This window comes from Pelophylax lessonae, assembly GCF_965119305.1.
Source record: "Pelophylax lessonae genome assembly, chromosome: 5".
NCBI lineage: Eukaryota > Metazoa > Chordata > Amphibia > Anura > Ranidae > Pelophylax > Pelophylax lessonae.
Genome location: NC_138772.1, coordinates 398,563,223 through 398,580,579, shown reverse-complemented (window position 1 = coordinate 398,580,579; position 17,357 = coordinate 398,563,223). Strand labels below are relative to the sequence as shown.

Sequence of the window (17,357 nt, the reverse complement as noted above, 5' to 3'; positions counted from 1 at the left end):
GCGGCTGGTTGGCAAGCGGTTAACTGAGTTGCAATCCAAGCAGAAGGGCCACTGCTTTTAGATATCCACAGATAGTCCAGTCATACTTGGTGTGCTGGATGTGGTTCAACAACAGTTCTATATGTTCCGAAATTTCTCTCATATGTGCTGCACAGCCAATAGGTATTGCAAATTGTCAAAACAGAAGGCTTCTATAAAATGATATGCGATAGGTTAAAGTTACAGATTTTATTTTTTTTTTCGTGATTAACAGCCACAAATATATAAGATATACCAAAAAGTGTTCACGAAACAAAATCTTTGTTTCCCAGTGAAATCAAAGTGTGTATGGCCACCACTAGAGAGGTTTGAACAGAAAGGAAATTCCTTTGGCTTACAACATTTTATTAATGCTTAGATTACATAAAGAATTAAAGTGATCCATAATAAAATACAATTTGGTTGATAAAAGGAAAAAAAAAAAAACTGGAGGGCATTTAGATTAGTTCACAAAGATCTCATTATCTTTCAGTTTACCTGAAGGAGAGAATCTGGACTTGTATCCATTACTGCTTCCATTCTCTGAGAGGGGAGTGACTGGCTTAACAACTGGAGCAGGAAACGGTCGACTTCGAGGTTCTAGATGACAAATATTCAGATAATATTTTTAAAAGTAATAAAACCACATATATGATGCTGTGGACGGCTTATAATATTTAAAATACACCTAAAATACATTATTAGCTTCAATAGAGTAGTGAAGGTACAGAACCGCTTTTGAGTTTTTATTGCTGTTTGAGTCCCTGTTCAGGAGACCCAACCTCCCCTTAGCTAACTAGGACAGGGAATAGGGGAAAATTATTCCAACAGAGATACAAATATTATCAAAAGCACCCCATTAGTAGATAGCAAAATAAGCATAAAACCTCAGTCATCCTCACTTCCATTTCTTTTGGACTCCCTGCTTCACCAAATGCGGGGAAAGCTTCCCAATGAGAATACAGGCACCAAATAAAATCAAAGTTCAACCCTTACCCATTATCTAAAACATAAAAAATGCTTCTGCGTGAAAACATTGGACTTACCTTTCCAGCATATAAGCGGTCCTTTACAGAGTAGCCCCTGGGAGTTCCTCACTAGGTAATGTTTTAAGTGCTTTTGCTTCTTTGGTTGAGTTGTAAGTTTAAGGTTTATGTGATTTGAAAACTCCGTAAAATACCTAAAACCACGCTCTCCGCATCCAACACAATTTCCGGAGAAACCTTTAAAAACACATACATATACAATAAACATCTTCCAGAAAACATGCAACTACTTTTTATTTTTTTTGTGTCTGGATAAAAACAGAATGAAGGTAAAAAAAAAAAAAAAAGAACCTAGAAGGACTTTCCGTAATCCAAGGTTTATAGCCATAACAAACCAGAGGCTCAGTATAATTTGGCTACATCTCAAGTCTTCCATGAAACAAAAGCATTCGGCAAATCATTTATTTTATGAGACTGCAATGACATTAGTATGGTGAAATTTGAAAAAAGTATTAGGCAAAGTAGGGAGGCCTACTTGGAAACTGCAATTACACTTGCCTCTGCAAGTTATTGCTAACTAGGTTCCAAAGCCACTTGTCAAAATCCACTTGGCTTGGCCCACACATTCACACCACACTCTCATTCACTCCTATGAATGAAAGTGCATCATAAGACCCAGTCTTGGAAGATTTTGACAAATGTCTGTGCAATCTAGCCACTGATATATTGCAGAGTTGGGGAAAAGGTGAGCAGAAGACAGGGACAGGAGAGGCATGGGGGTTTTGTTATGATAGAAGCGTAGGTCTCCAATTTAAAAAAAATCCTGGGGACTTTGGGTCAAGCCTGCCCCCAGAAGCTAAGCAGCATACACATTCTTTGTCATTATAAACTGTATCACAGAAATGTGTAATAGAACCGGACTAGCTATAGTGGTAAACACCTACACTTTTCTTTTCCCAAGGTTTTAAAGTGGAGCTTCACTCTCTCAATCAACATGTACCATTTTATTTTTTCATTTCTTCAGTTACTTCCCGTTTTCCAGACCTAGACAAATGATGTCATACATCCCAGAAGTCTTCAGAATAAGGGGAGGAGGGGTTTTCTTGGCTAAGTACACCCTCCTCCCTGAATGCCTGAGCTAGGGGGCAGATGGATTCCAGGAGTACAGTAAATGCTACATGAATCATCTGCCCTTACGCAGGACCAGTAATACGCAGGACCAGTAATGCTAGGGGATGTTTTTCAAAGTTATTTCTCTGGAAAATGAAACCTGGAGACATGGATGAATGGGCGAGTTTGCTTTGGATAGTAAAATGAATGAAATAGTGCTGTTGGTTTGTGGTGCTCAGATGCAGTGTAGTTCCGCTGTAAGCGGAAGCAATATCTAGGTCACACTGTAGCAACTGAACCTCAGCAATACTTACCTAAAAGTGCATTTTTGCCATCATCATCAGGAAGAAATCTTTTATCCACCGCACAGACAAGTATGTGATCGGGGAGAGATGGGTTCTTCACCCCAACTAATAGAAATCCTGTCGGAACCTCAACCAGTTCTTTGCACAGTGACACCAGTCGCAAATCTTTCCCTGCTTGGCAGAACCCTGAAAATCATCAGAGAATAACATTAAGACAACTTTCCCCATCAATGAGTTTTATTAAATTGTATAACTGGGCAAAAAAATAAAAATAAAATCACTGCAATACATGCACTTTAAAGCAAATACCTGTTGATTGATCAAAAATCCAGTTTGCTCCTAAATTCCTGTTTTCCTGATTAAACTGACAACATAGTGCATCTGCTGCACTTAAAATTGCAAGCAGTATTGTCAACCCTATCAAGTTCAATGCTGGACTACAGAACACCCATTTCTTTTTTTCCACAATCTACTGGGAAATTGTTCAGTAGTACAGTAAGGAAGAACTCAGAGACAACACTACTTAAGATTTCAGGGCTACAGAGACAGAACATTCCGTCGGGATCAACAGAGATTTTTCTTTACTTAAAGATTACTTAAAGATTTTTTAAACAGACAAAAAAAAAAAATGTACTGAAAGTATTTTTATTTTTTCTAATTAAATTTATGCCCACACAAACTTTAAAACGTGAAGTAACCAGAGAGAGACATTACATACAAAAATTAGGTATATTATAATTAATCCTATTATAATAAATCTAAACCCCATCACTAAATCTCATATAAGCTTTAACATGTTAAAGTGGTTTTAACGCCTAAACATTTTTTTTTTTACCATAATGCATTTCTTGCATTAAGGTAAAAAATGTTTAGGCATTAGTATTCCCCCTCCCCCTTTTACTTACTGGAGCCCTCATTTGATCCAGTGCTGTGCATATCTGCAGCTCTTCTCTTCCCTCACTTCTGGGTCTCATTGGCTTTGCTGGGGCAGCTTCCGCTGCGGTCAATCAAAGCCAGTGATGAGAAGGGTGGGGCTAAGTCCCACTGTCTGTCAAAATGGATGCAGCAGTGGGGCTTGGGAGCAAATACTCACAAGTGTCCATGGGAAGCAGCTTCCTATAGGGGCACTGGGCATAGAGGAGCCAGGGGCACCGGCAGGGGATCAGAGAAGAGGAGGTTCGGGGCCGCTCTGTGCAACTCCATAGCAAGTATGACATGTTTATTATTAAAAAAAAAAAAAAATTACCTTTACAACCACTTAAATATAATTAAAGTTGTTTTAAGTCTAAATCTTTTTCAAAAAATAATACTAGGTGATCTACCAAGAAGGTCCTCATTTAGTCATTTTTTCCTCACTGTCTCCAAAGCTCTTGCGTTATCACCCAGTCACAAACACCCCTGGTTGGAACTGCAAGCAGCTAGGTAAACACATCATGCTGGAATAATTCATGGTTGCCATCATAAGGAAGCTGGGCCTAAGCAATAATGTGCAGTCAACCATGGAGTGAGATCATCTAACCAGGGAGAGAATGCAAGCGGCTGGAGAAGATCCATAGTACAGAGAAGATAAAAAGGTAAAAACAGTATTTTAAGTGAAAAAAAGGAAAGTTTGTATGTTACATAGTGTTTAAAGATCTACTTTAGGCGTGTATATTATCAATACCAGTGCATAAAAAGGAAGGTAAACTGGCTTTAAGTAAAACCAACACTTTTATCCACTCTTGCTAGCAATAGGAGATAATCCAATATGAAGTTGAACACCTGATATACTGCTAGTGCTGTGTCTACCCTCTCAACCCATGCTGACAACATAGAAGGAAGGGAAAAAAAAGGAAAGCTCCAACTGCACTATGAAAGAGTGTTATCTGGTTCAGACCAGCTCAGCATAAAGACTGAATGCACATAATTTGACACGCTTCCAAATTCCTGATCATTAGGAGGCATGGGAACTGGATAGAAGTGTTTTCCTTAAAATGTACTGGACCTATGAGACCAGTAAAAAATGTATATCATGCTTAAGGGGTTATCCTTTAAGACACAACAGAGAATAAAGCTTGCTGCAAAGCTTTAAACTCTATGGGGTGTAAATGATAAAATAAATGCAACTTAGCCACCATGGAACATAAGCAACATGTAGGCAGGTGCTAATTGTAATGGTGGTGTACTGTCTATTCTGAGTTGCTGCTTGGTACTGTTGGGGTTGGTGGCCCATGGTGTATCGGCTGTTTGGCCTGTGGAGCCATTGAAGTAGGTATCCCTCTTAACAGGAACCTGAACTGGGACTATAATTTGTGAACCACTTGATGGGAGTTTATACAAGTTATAAAGGAATTACACAGCACAGCCCTTAAGACTTTATCGTATGATAAAATGGAATGTGGTTACTTCCTTTTTTTTGCAATGCCATGTGGATGCTGAAACCAACAGTATTTAGAAGTTAGTTATACAACCATGCCATTTTATTCAGTAAAAGGAGTTGCTGGTTAAGAGAATATTCTGCTTTGATTTACTGAGAGTACAGAACAAGAGTGAAACCCTTCAGTGTTTAGCGAAAGGAAATGAAGTGTATGGCTACATATTTAATTTGCTGAGTATTGAAGAGGGATGACAAGCAGCCAGTTCAGGAGAGGAGTCGTGCAGGCAGGCCGGTGATAGAGGTTCTGTCTGAGTAGTAGATTGGTAGCTGTATACAAGAAGAAAAATCGGTGCCAATTCACATCAAATAGGAACGGTGATAAATATAAAACGCAGTCGGAATATGAATCTTCAGTAAAAAAGGAAATAAATACTTACCGTAATCCATAAATATAGCTGATGTCAGGTATTATAAAGGAAACATTATCAGCTATATTTATCAGCTATATAAAGCTGACATTATCAGTTATATTTATGGATTAAGTATTTATTTCCTTTTTCACTGAAGATTCATATTCCGAGTGCATTTTATATTTATCACCGTTCCTATTTGATGTGAATTCGCACCGATTTTTCTTCTTGTATACATTATTTTACACGGTGGTGACATCGAATAAGATTGGCTGCTCATTCCCCTTTTAATAGCATCTGATATAAAATTAATTTTTATTATCTATTCATCATTTTATCTTCATTCCTCTGGTAGTGCATTGGTTCTCTTTACTCCTTTAGATTGGTAGCTGTATGGTCTACCCTTCTAGTGGCAGAGACCCCAAGTTAGGGCCCAGTGAGTAGCAGAACCCTCCTATGGGCTGGGCCTGGGCTGGAGTGTGCAAGACCTCAAGAAGTATACAGCAGTTTGCCTCAATGCCTTTGGGTTGAAGTGAGTAAAGTCTTACATGTATTAAGAATTTTTGGAGGAAGATCAATGTTTCAAGCCATTTCTTTCAAAGTACTTTTGCAGTTAGTGCCAGGACAGGTTTCACTGGTGGGAAAAAAAAAAGTAGTAATGCTTCAGGTGTAGGGCCTAGAGTAGCAGGCTGGCCTCTGTGCATGGGTAAGTGCTAACTCACATTATGTGACAAAACCAGGCAGGAATTAGTAATAAAATCAGTACAATGAGAATAAAGTGGAATTCAAGCAAGAACTTTTGTTTTTTTACTTTTGAATAATGTGGGAAAGCAGTATAACCTCTGTTAGGTTATAGAACGTTCAGGCCACAGAGAGATAATGGGATATATTCTAATACATTATCTGATAGACAGGGCCTTACCATCTACAGTACAAGAACCCTCTGGAGGTGGCTTCTGGATGTAAGGCAATGGAGGACTATTAGAATCAGATATGTCCTCATCATCCTCCTCTTCCATTTCACACACAGTCTGGCTGTTGGAGAAATCAAGGCTACCATTCTGAGTGTACCGTTGGGCATAATCCTTATCTAGTTCTTCTAATTTAGGCTTGACATCAACACCTTTTGATGAACAAAAACAATAATTATTATAATACTATATATCATAAAAAAAAAAATCAACCTTTATTTAAAACTAGGACAAAATAAAAAAAGTTCTTTGGAGATGATTTGACACACTTTTCCAAGCTTTGATTGCAGCCTACATACTTGGTGCTGTAATACTACAAGGAGAAGTATGGGATGGGTTAAATAATGAAACATTACCATAATCATAAATCAGCTGTTATTTCTTTTCTACCTAGTTTTGATTTTCCAGCAGGAGGACTTCATCTATCATGTAGGTCCCTGTAATGGTCCATTTACTGTTTGAAAGTTTAGAGGGGGTGGTTACAAGTTCAGCAATTCACCCCCTTTTTCTGTCCCTCCTGTACTGGGAGATGTGGTCATCTCACCTGGGAGAGGTGGCTGGATCCCCAGCCACCATTCTTTTTATGCTCGTCTGTACTATACCATTGTGAGCAGTTTTTTTTTAAATCAACTTCATTCATGTTATTTATGGGATTACACTATGGTCTTCTGTACATTCTTTTTTATACATCCATCTGACCATCACGGAGCTACCCTGAGGAATTAACCATTCCACGGCGCTACCCATGGCTTCTTGGAGTTCCTGAGATCTATGTGATAAGTTTTACTTGGCGAAGCTCTCTCATTTATTTGAGTAGCCACGGCGCTCTGGTAAGCTGCTTCCTACACTAGTGCACTGTGGTGTCCCCACTCTACACATTCCCTGGGTGTCACAGGAAGGAACGATTGTTATCACAACCATTCCTTTGGATTTAGTCTTTTTTGGACTTTTACTATTCTTTGGGACTTTAGTCACTTTTTACACATTTATGTTATTTTTTTTCCATTCTGTTGGATGGAATTTTTTTGTCATTACACTTATTATCATTTTTATACCTAGCGCTGCATTTTTTTTAGTATTACCATGCCTACTGAACAGACAAACACTTGAAAAGTAAACAAGTTCAGGCACTGTGCTATTTCCGCGCATGGAAAATACATAAGTGGTATAGACATGGCTGGATCTAGGGGGAGGTGTTGAGGACCTGTTGGGGGGAGAGCTGTGCCCCCCCCCCTTTTAGATGTGCCCTCTAACCTCCATGGATGCTGTGCCCTTTGGGCTCCTTCTCATGTTCCGACACAGCACAGTCTGGGCACAGACATTACAGCTCATCTACCCCTCCTTTCCCTTCCTCCTCCTCTCACACAGCGTACAGCTCAGGCTGATTCTCCTACAGACAGACAGTCTCTATAGGCAAAGTGTGTAGCTGCCTGCTCTGCTGCACATCCATTTTTATCTGTGAAATTCACAGGGCAGAATTACAGCACAGCAGGCAGCTACACAGTGTGCAGATAGAGGGGCTGTCTGTAAGATAATTGATCAGAGCTGTATGCGAGGAGAGGGAAGGAGGAAGAGAGCAGACAACCCAGAGCCAACATTAAAGTGATTGTAAATGATCACCTTTTAAAACAACCCATTTAGTTTAAAGTAGAAATGAAGAGCAAAACATTTTTGCATACTTTTTTCCCCTTTTTTGTAAGTGATCGCATATCCTCTGTTCTCAGCTGCATAAGAGCTGGGGGAAGGAGAAGCAGCAGTACCCCAAGTTGCCCAGGGACAGGCTGTGCAGGGGGCGTCAGGACAAGTCTAATCATTGGAGGAGAGCAGGCAGAGTTCCCAGCATAACTAGAGAACTGACCAAGGAGTGTTCTTCTGCTTAGTGTGGTCAGTTTTTACTAGGAAAGCAGAGGGACTGGTAGGAACACAAGGGATTTCACACAAAGGAAGCAATTCAAAGAGAACAGGATACTTTCTCATACAAGTACAAGATGCAACAGGCAAATACCAGGAATATGAAATGTTGGAGTAACAAACAATTTAAAACAGGAGAAAGAAAGGAGGTGGATCCCGACAAGATTGTCAGCATAAGAATCCAGAGAAGACTGTAGCCTAGAAACTTTAACAGAAAGAGTACACTTCTAAGGAGGACAGGGAATATTTTTTATAGATTAGCAGCCCACAGGGTATAGGAATAAGCTGAAAAAAGGAAACCCATACGCTCTGTTAAGATACTGTACTTCTAAGATCAACAAATAACTTCTTTAGCTCACATTTCATCAGCTCAGTAAAACATAGTTCCCTACACATAAGCAAAATATCTATACAATTTTTTTTTTTGTAGTGGGTAAAGGTTACACACCATCAAATTTTAGTGCCATCTGTGTTCTCACTGGGGAGATCTGTACTAACTTCTTGTCCTTGCGACCATAAAACATTTTTTCTGCCAACTGTGGCTCCCTTAAAGTGATACTAAAGGGTCTTCTTCTGTAAAAATTACAAACATGGTATACTTGCCTCCTCTGTACAGTGGCTTTGCACAGAGCATCCTGGATCCTCCTCTCGGGTCCCTCGTCTGTGTTCCTGACCCCTCCCTCCTGTTGAGTGCCCCCAAAGCAAGCAGCTTGCTATGGGGGCAACCGTGCCAAGCTCTGGATGTCCATTTAGACACGAACCTGCAGTTCAGCCCCACCCGCCCCCCCTCTCTCCTTATTGGCTGACTTTAACCACTTAAGCCCCGGAGGATTTTCCTGCTTAACGACCAGGGGGTATTTTGCGATTCGGCACTGCGTGACTTTAACGGACAATTGCGCGGTCATGCGACGCTGTACCTAAACAAATTTGGCGTCCTTTTTTTCCCACAAACAGAGCTTTCTTTTGGTGGTATTTGATCACCTGTGCGATTTTTACTTTTTGCGCTATAAACAAAAAAAGAGCGTACATTTTGCAAAAACAACAATATTTTTCACTTTTTTTATATGAAATTCCCCAAAAAAAAAATGTAAAAATCAAAATTTTTTAACATTTTCGGCCAATTTGTTTTATGCTACCTATGTTTGGTAAAAAAAAAAATTGCAAAAAGCGTATTTTGATTGGTTTGCGCAAAAGTTATTGCGTTTACTAACAAAGGGAAAGATTTTTGTCATTTTTGTTGTTTTTTTTTTTAACGTGTAATGGCGGCGATCTGCGATTTTTTTTGCGGTACTGCGACATTGGGGCGGACAGATCGGACCCTTGACTGACATTTTTGACACTTTTGGGGTTACCAGTGACATTTCTACAGTAATCAGTGCTATACATATGCACTGTTACTGTAAAGATACACTGGTAGTGAAGGGGTTAACTTTATTTGGGAGGGAGGGGCTGTGTGTGTCCCTAGAGGCGTGCTTTCTACTGTGATTGGCTGTGGCTTGAGCTGTAAGGACACTGATCAAAGGATCTACATACTAGATCCGTGTGATCAGTGTCTTTACAGCGAGGAGAATGACAGGTGGCTTGTTTACACAAGCTGCCTGACATTCTCCCTCTCCCCCGCCGATCGCCGAGTGACCGACGGACATCGGGTCCGCTGGTCACACGCGCGGGGGGGGGGGGGGGTCCGTGGGGGCGCGCGCTCGCTCCCCAGAGCCTCACAGGCGAGCGACGTAGACCTACGTCACTCTGCCTGTGAGGGGCTGACTGCCGCAGTAAATATACTGTGAGCAGTCGGCAAGCGGTTAATGGACAGTAGCCGGAGCCAATGGTGCCGCTGCTGTGTCTCATGAGCCAATCAGGAGGTAGCATCTCAGACAGCCGAGGCACTCGTGCACATCACTGGATTGAGAGGGGGCATGCTGCACACAGAAGGTTTTTTTTATATCTTAATGCATTAAGATAAAAAGCCTTCTGCCTTTACAGCCACTTTAATTGTGGTCACTAGGAGAGGAAGTAAGGGAAATGCTACCAATGGACACACAGAGAAACAAAACAAACTGGCAAATGCTTTAACCTTTCCTCACACAATACTTGAAAAAAGGAATGGGGGGGGGGAGGGGGACTAGTTACACTTTACCTGATGCCAATACACAACAGTTCTAGCAATGGCTTTTCATGCAAGTAAAAAAAACGACTGCGTGGCTAAACCATTCTATGGTACCTACCTTCTGAAGTGAATGTGGAGGTGTCTGCATTGAGATAAAGCTGGGAGAACACTGGTCGTGGTACTACACTGTTACATCTTAGAGAGGCTTCTATTGAATTGTGAAGAGCTTCCTCAAACTGAGCAGATTTCAGCTGCCCTGCATACGAGTTCCCCATGACCTGTTAGAAAAAAAAATATTGTCAAAATATACATCTGAATTCAAAAATGAATTTGAACTCCAGGCAAGCAGCTAAACACGAAGCTTGACTACACATATGGGATTAATTCTGAGCACCCAGTTTTGTGATCCAGACATCCCTAATAGAAATAATAGCCAGGTCCTCAAATTCCACCACAACAATTGCAGCAACCATTTGTTAATTCAATAGGCTAGGTGTGTTTTATTGGCAAAAAAGAAGCCATTCTTGCTCATTTGACTTTCTTCTTAGGTTTGTTTTAATGGTTGGCACATGTGCACTGCCACAGAGTCTGATTAGGAACTACCCTGACCCACCAGCTCCCACTTCTAGTGCTGCCCTACAGGCAGATGGGGTTTCTAATATCTGCAGGTCAGTTTTAGCAAAATATAAAACTGACTTGACAGTCGGACGTGTTCTCGAACACAGATAGCAGGTTGCATGTGTTTTTTCAAAGGACACTTTTTTTTTCTTCTCAACAAGTATAAAGTTTTATTGAGTATAAAGCAGACAAATGTAAACTGAGCAGCATGATAACCACATTCACAACAAATATGGGAAAAATAAGTACAATCCACCATCATCTAATACAAAGTCGCTAGCAAAGGAGTTACATCTGAGAATGAATGCAAAGGTGCCCCAAGCAAGTTAAAGGGAATCTGCCGACTGGCTTAAAGCGGAGTTCCACCCTGGGAAAGTTATTTTTAATAAAAATACCCCCGGGACAGTCAGGGCTAGTGCATTTCACAATGGATAGCCTCTGATCTGTCCCCGGTTGCACTTACCTTTTAGAAGAAATACTTACCTTGAAAATGTATTGTGCAGCGCTGCCATCTCAGGTGTGGGCAGCTTGAAGCCAGCGCGAAACTCTTCTGCGTCTTCTTCCACCTTCTTCGGTCCCACGATGCCCTGCACCAGCCCCGCCGTCACTTCCGGTGCCGCAGCGTCATTCCTGCACAGCTTCTGGGCATGCCCAGAAGCTGTTTAGCAAGGTATGACGGCGCCTGCACCGGAGCTGACGTCGGGGCCGATGCAGGCGCATTGATTCCTGGGAGCGATGATGTTCAGCTCCCAGGAATCATTGCAAGCCAGGAAGTGACGAATCGCCGTGGCCGCCGAGGGGAGGAAGAGGAAGTAAGGTAAGTATATTTTCTTCTAAACAAGGTAATTTAAAAAAAAAAAAAAAATTGCGATTATCCATTTGATTTTCAGGTGACCCGGAGCAAGAAGATGGAGGTAAGTATAATTTTAGGGTGTAACTCCACTTTAACAAAAAGCCAAATAAGCAAATAATCAAAGAGTTTAGTCTATGTGAAGGACTTTAAAGGCAGGTGGCTTCCCCTTCTTCTGAACAGCATCGTGACGCTGGGAGCTTTCTGGGCTTAGGCATCTGCAGCCTTATCTGTATATCGAGCTGAGTTTGAGACCCCTATGAAGACCCTCTTTCTCGACATGGGCCCCTATGTCCCAGCTTTGGGCATGGGTTTTGCTCCCTCAGTTCCCATTTTGGACATATTCCTGGTTGACTCGCAGCCTCATTGACAGTTAACATTTGATTATACCGGAATCGTGCCTGCTCCTGATGAATTGAATATTTTCACAAAACGCGTTGAGCCTAAGGAGGCAATCTACAATTGCAAGTTCCACCATACATTTGATCATCTGTTTTCCGAAAACAATTCTTTAAATCATATACCCACATTAATTACTTTATTATTTGGACAATCTTTTCATTACCCTGATGATTGTGTATGGTTTTACTATATCATTTAACATATACCCTTTATGTCCATTTATTGTGTTTTCTATTCAGTTGTACTGATGTTACCTGCTATGGATGTGTTAATAAATACATAATGTTAACTATATATTATTTTGTGCTTACCAGCACGTTTATGTATCATTATTATTTGTAAACTGGGCACACCTCATATAAAATTGTTATATTTGTTACAATTGTTCTGAACACTATGTCCATTGACTGCTACAGGACCCGTTCTAATAGAAGCGACACAAGTCGCTCCGACTTAGAAAAAGGGTCCTGTACTACTTCGGGGCTACCTCGGAGCGACTTGCATAGACTTCCATTATGTGAAGTCCCTGCAAGTCGCTCCGAAGTCGTGGTGCAATGTAATGCACAAGTCTCCCCCGAAGTAGTAAGGAGTCGTGTCGCGCTAATGTGAACCGGCTCTAAATGTTTTACCTCACATGTGTGGTTTGAACACCGTTTACATATGTGGGCGCAAAAATTTTGTAGATGCTAATTGCAGGAAAAAAGACTTTGTAAATATTGTAGTAGGATGCATAACTGATGTATGACTTGTCAGTTCCAATTACCTGTGTGATGTGTATTCTTACATTTAACAAAATTGAGAAATAAAAAATAAAAAAGACACGTCTTCGGAACCTAACAAATATCTATCTTTTAAAAGAAATGCGATTGTTCATTAATTTCAGTTCCCTTTTTTCCCATGTAATTTAAATTTGTATGCTAAGGGATGCCAGAACCTGAAGTGCTCCAGGCCCCCCTAAATCCAGCACTACCTTTAGCAACAGGTTACATGTTACAACCGTATTTAGACTATTTGGGAAGGGTATGCAGTCATTGACCATAGGATTCTGCACTTATTTCTGCAGCTGCCTGCTCTTCTCCCCAGTCACAGAATTACCTCCCTTCAGTTATTGTTGTCTGCCCTTACCTCTGTGTTGTAGAAGGGCAGGCAACCTATGGCCATAAGTATTCCCCCTGAACAAAAAAAAAAATTATTGAATTTGGTGTCTGACACATTTGCTCCTCCTTATTCTGAAAAAGTGGGGTTCAGAGTGCCAGATTCAGGAATGATTATAATGTAGCATTTGTGCAGCTCCAGATGGCAATGGAAAACTGCTGCAATCTAGAGCTGAACTGTCCAGCCACTTTACAATATTTGTGGTTACTGTCTCTCAGATAATAAATTCTAATTATTATCTCAAGATAAAAACTGCCTCGTCTACTTCCTATATTGCAACCTAACCAAGCTGTGACTTACTGTTCGGCCAATGAATAATTGTGCCCATTGCCTCCCAGATACATTTTATTGCAAGACAAAACCTGCCATGTCTTTTTCTACAGTGACAAAAGCTCACGACAAGCTATACTCTTAAAATGTTGTGCCACTGGACAATCTCTATAAAAGTTAAAGTGTTTCTAAACCCAGGGCCCTGCGTTCACTATTTCTGGTCTCCCACAGCACACGGAACATGGAAATGTATTCGTTTTTAGGGTTGAGCGGACACCTAGATGTCCGTGTTCGACGGGTTCGGCCGAACTTTAAAAAAAAGTCCGGGTCCGTGTCCCGGACTTTTACCGAACTTTTCCCGGACACCGAACCCCATTGAAGTCAATGGGGACCCGAACTTTAAGGCACTAAAATGGCTCTAAAACACCAAAGGAAAGGGCTAGAGTGCTGCAAATGGCAGCAAAACGTAATTAAGAGCATGGCAAGTGCTCTGCAAACAAATGTGGATAGGGAAATAACTTAAAACAACAAAAAAAAACAGAAAAATAAAACAATGTTCTTCTTCATCTCTGAAGGACGAGGCCCATATGGAGTAGGAGGGAGGTTGAGGTGGTGGTGGATGTGGCGGTGACATAGGCGTGCGCACAGGGTGTGCTGGGTGTGCCTGGGCACACCCTAATCACCTAGGGCACATAGCATTGCCAGTGAGGAGATGGGAAAGATCTCCCTGGGACCTGCTCTGCTCTATTTCTCCTTGCCTACAGGTACATGGCCCCGATACATTACTCTCCCTGCTGGCAAACACATGCATGTGTATTTCAACTTTGGGGTGCACACCTTAATGCAATAGGCTGCGCACACCTATGGGCGGTGTAGGTGGAAGCGGCGGTGGAGGAGGACCAGGGCCGGATTAACAGCATCATGGGCTTGGTGCTGAGGATTTTGAAGGGCCTTAAGGGCCGTGCCTTGCCATGCACCCAGAGGAGGAAGGGTGCAGCCATGCATGCCTAATTCAACATGGGATGCTGTCTCTGAAGCCCATAAACACATCCATGCATCGCCAACTGTCCCTCCTTGTCCGGCCTTCACGCTGTGTGGGGAGGTTCTGAGGGTGCTGCCTGGGGAAGCGAGCATAGAAGCCAGACTTCTGTGTTTACAAGTGACAGAAGAGCGGTAACAGTGAATATGGCCAACCCGGGGCCTATATAAAAGGTAGGGGCCTGGAGCTGCAGCTCCAATAGCCCCTACATTAATCTGGCCCTGAGGAGGAGGACGAGGTAGCCAACACTGCTTCTTTTCAAAAATTTTAAATGAGGGTACACCCCAAAAGAGTGAGAAAGAGCAAAAATGGAACAATGGGTGGGTAAGGTCGGTATCCATTGCTATTCTGCATAAGGTACGGAAAAGTCCCGTGGGATCCATGCCTGGTTCATTTTAATGAACGTGAGCTTGTCCACATTGTCTCTGGACAGGCGGCTGCGCTTGTCTGTTATAACGCCCCCAGCCGTGCTAAATACCCGTTCAGATAATACACTGGCTGCAGGGCACGCCAGCACCTCCAAGGCGTAAAGGGCAAGCTCAGGCCATGTGCCCAATTTGGAGACCCAGAAGTTGAAGGGGGCAGACCCGTCATTCACTACATGTAGGCGTGTGCACACATACTGCTCCACCATGTTGGTAAAATGCTGCCTCCTGCTAAGACGTTCCATCTGAGCTGCTGGTGCTGCTGTTTGTTGTGGCGTGCTGACAAAGCTTTTCCACATTTCGGCCATGCTAACCCTGCCTTCTGAGGTGCTGGCGGTGCCCTGGTTGCGTTGGCGACCTCCTCCTCCTCCTCCTCTGCCTTGTGCTTCCACTGTGGCCCCGCTGTCAGATGGGAATGCCAGCAGCATGGCGTCTACCAGCGTGCGCTTGTACTCGCGCATCTTGCGATCGCGCTCCAGTGAGTGAATTAAGGACGGTACGTTGTCCTTGTAACGGGATCCAGCAGCGTGGCCACCCAGTAATCAGCACAAGTTAGAATGTGGGCAACTCGGCGGTCGTTGTGGAGACACTGCAGCATGTAATCGCTCATGTGTGCCAGGCTGCCCAGAGGCAACGAAAGGCTGTCCTCTGTGGGAGGTGTATCGTCCGTGTCCTCTGTATCCCCCCAGCCACGCACCAGTGATGGCCACGAGCTGGCCTGGGTGCCACCCTGCTGTGAACATGGTTCCATCTCCTCCTCCAGCTCCTCCTCCTCCTCATCCTCCTCATCCTCCAGAACTGTGCCCCTGCTGGACAATTGCGTCCCTGGCGTTTGCGTGTGCAGGAACCCACCCTCGGAGCCCCTTGCGAATGACTGCCCTGAAAGCCTTGGAAATGTTACCTCTTCATCCTCCTCCTCCTCCTCATCCTGTGCCACATCCTCTTCCATCATCGCCCGAATTGTTTTTTCAAGGAGGCATAGAAGTGGGATAGTTAAGCTGAGAACGGCGTCATTGCCACTGGCCATGTTGGTGGAGTACTCAAAACAGCGCAACAAGGCACACAGGTCTCGCATGGAGGCCCAGTTATTGGTGGTGAAGTGGTGCTGTTCCGCAGAGCGACTCACGCGTGCGTGCTGCAGCTGAAACTCCACTATGGCCTGCTGCTGCTCGCACAGTCTTTCCAGCATGTGCAAGGTGGAGTTCCACCTTGTGGGCACGTCACATATGAGGCGGTGAGCGGGAAGGCCGAAGTTACGCTGCAGCGCTGCCAGGCGAGCAGCAGCAGGGTGAGAACGCCGAAAGTGCGCACAAACGGCCCGCACTTTCTGCAGCAGCTCTGACATATCGGGGTAGTTTTTAAGGAACCTCTGCACCACCAAATTCAGCACATGCGCCAGGCAAGGGATGTGCGTCAAACCGGCTAGGCCCAGAGCTGCTATGAGATTTCGCCCGTTATCGCACACCACCAGGCCGGGCTTGAGGCTCGCTGGCAGCAACCACTCATTTGTCTGCTGTTCCATGCTCCTCCACAACTCCTGCGCGGTGTGTGGTTTGTCCCCCAAACAGGCAAGTTGTAAAACTGCCTGCTGTCGTTTACCCCTGGCCGTGCTGAAGTTGGTGGTGAAGGTGTTACGCTGTCCGGATGAGGAGGCGGTAGAGGATGAGGAAGCGGAGTAGGAGGAGTTAGGAACAGGAGGCAAACTGAAGCGCCCTGCAATCCTCGGTGGTGGAAGGACATGCGCCAAATTGCTATCCGCCTCAGGCCCATCCGCCACTGCATTTACCCAGTGTGCCGTTAGGGAGATATAACGCCCCTGACCGTGCTTACTGGTCCACGTATCCGTAGTTAGGTGGACCTTGGCACAGATGGCGTTGCGCAGTGCACACCTGATATTTTCCCCCACTTGGTTGTGCAGGGAAGGGATGGCTTGCCTGGAAAAGTAGTGGCGGCTGGGCACGACGTACTGTGGGACAGCCACCGACATAAGGTTTTTAAAACTGTGCGTCTCCACCAGACGGAATGACAGCATTTCAAAGGCCAATAATTTTGAAATGCTGGCATTCAGGGCCAGGGATCGCGGGTGGGTAGGGGGGTACTTCCTCTTCCTCTCAAGTGTTTGGGAGATGGAAAGCTGAACGCTTCCACGGGACATTGTGGAGATGGTTGTTGGTGACCCAGGTGGTGGTGTTGCTGACAGATCGTCTGTTTGCGGGGTGGCAGGTGCCGGTATCACTACAGATGTGGCTGGAGCGGCCGAGACTGCAGCAGAAGAGGAAGCAGGATGAGCCAGAGACGTTTCTTGGTTTTGAAGGTGTGTACTCCACTGCAGCTCGTGCTTTGCACTTAGATGCCTGATCATGCAGGTTGTGCTCAGGTTGAGAAGGTTTATGCCTCGCTTCAAGCTCTGATTGCACAGGGTGC

The 17,357-nt window shown here is 43.6% G+C and overlaps 1 protein-coding gene across 1 annotated transcript in view; it reads right to left on the bottom strand.

Annotated features, from left to right (window-relative positions):
• The window catches only part of GREB1L (GREB1 like retinoic acid receptor coactivator), a 117,209-nt gene that overhangs the window by 87,127 nt on the left and 12,725 nt on the right, over positions 1 to 17,357 (bottom strand). The window contains exons 2-6 of the mRNA XM_082259555.1: positions 10,293 to 10,452; positions 6,108 to 6,308; positions 2,429 to 2,605; positions 1,065 to 1,241; positions 517 to 618 (exon numbers count right to left, since the gene is read on the bottom strand). Coding sequence (XP_082115681.1) covers positions 517 to 618; positions 1,065 to 1,241; positions 2,429 to 2,605; positions 6,108 to 6,308; positions 10,293 to 10,449 — 814 coding nt within the window. The 5' untranslated portion in view covers positions 10,450 to 10,452. The remainder of the gene's footprint in view (positions 1 to 516; positions 619 to 1,064; positions 1,242 to 2,428; positions 2,606 to 6,107; positions 6,309 to 10,292; positions 10,453 to 17,357) is intronic.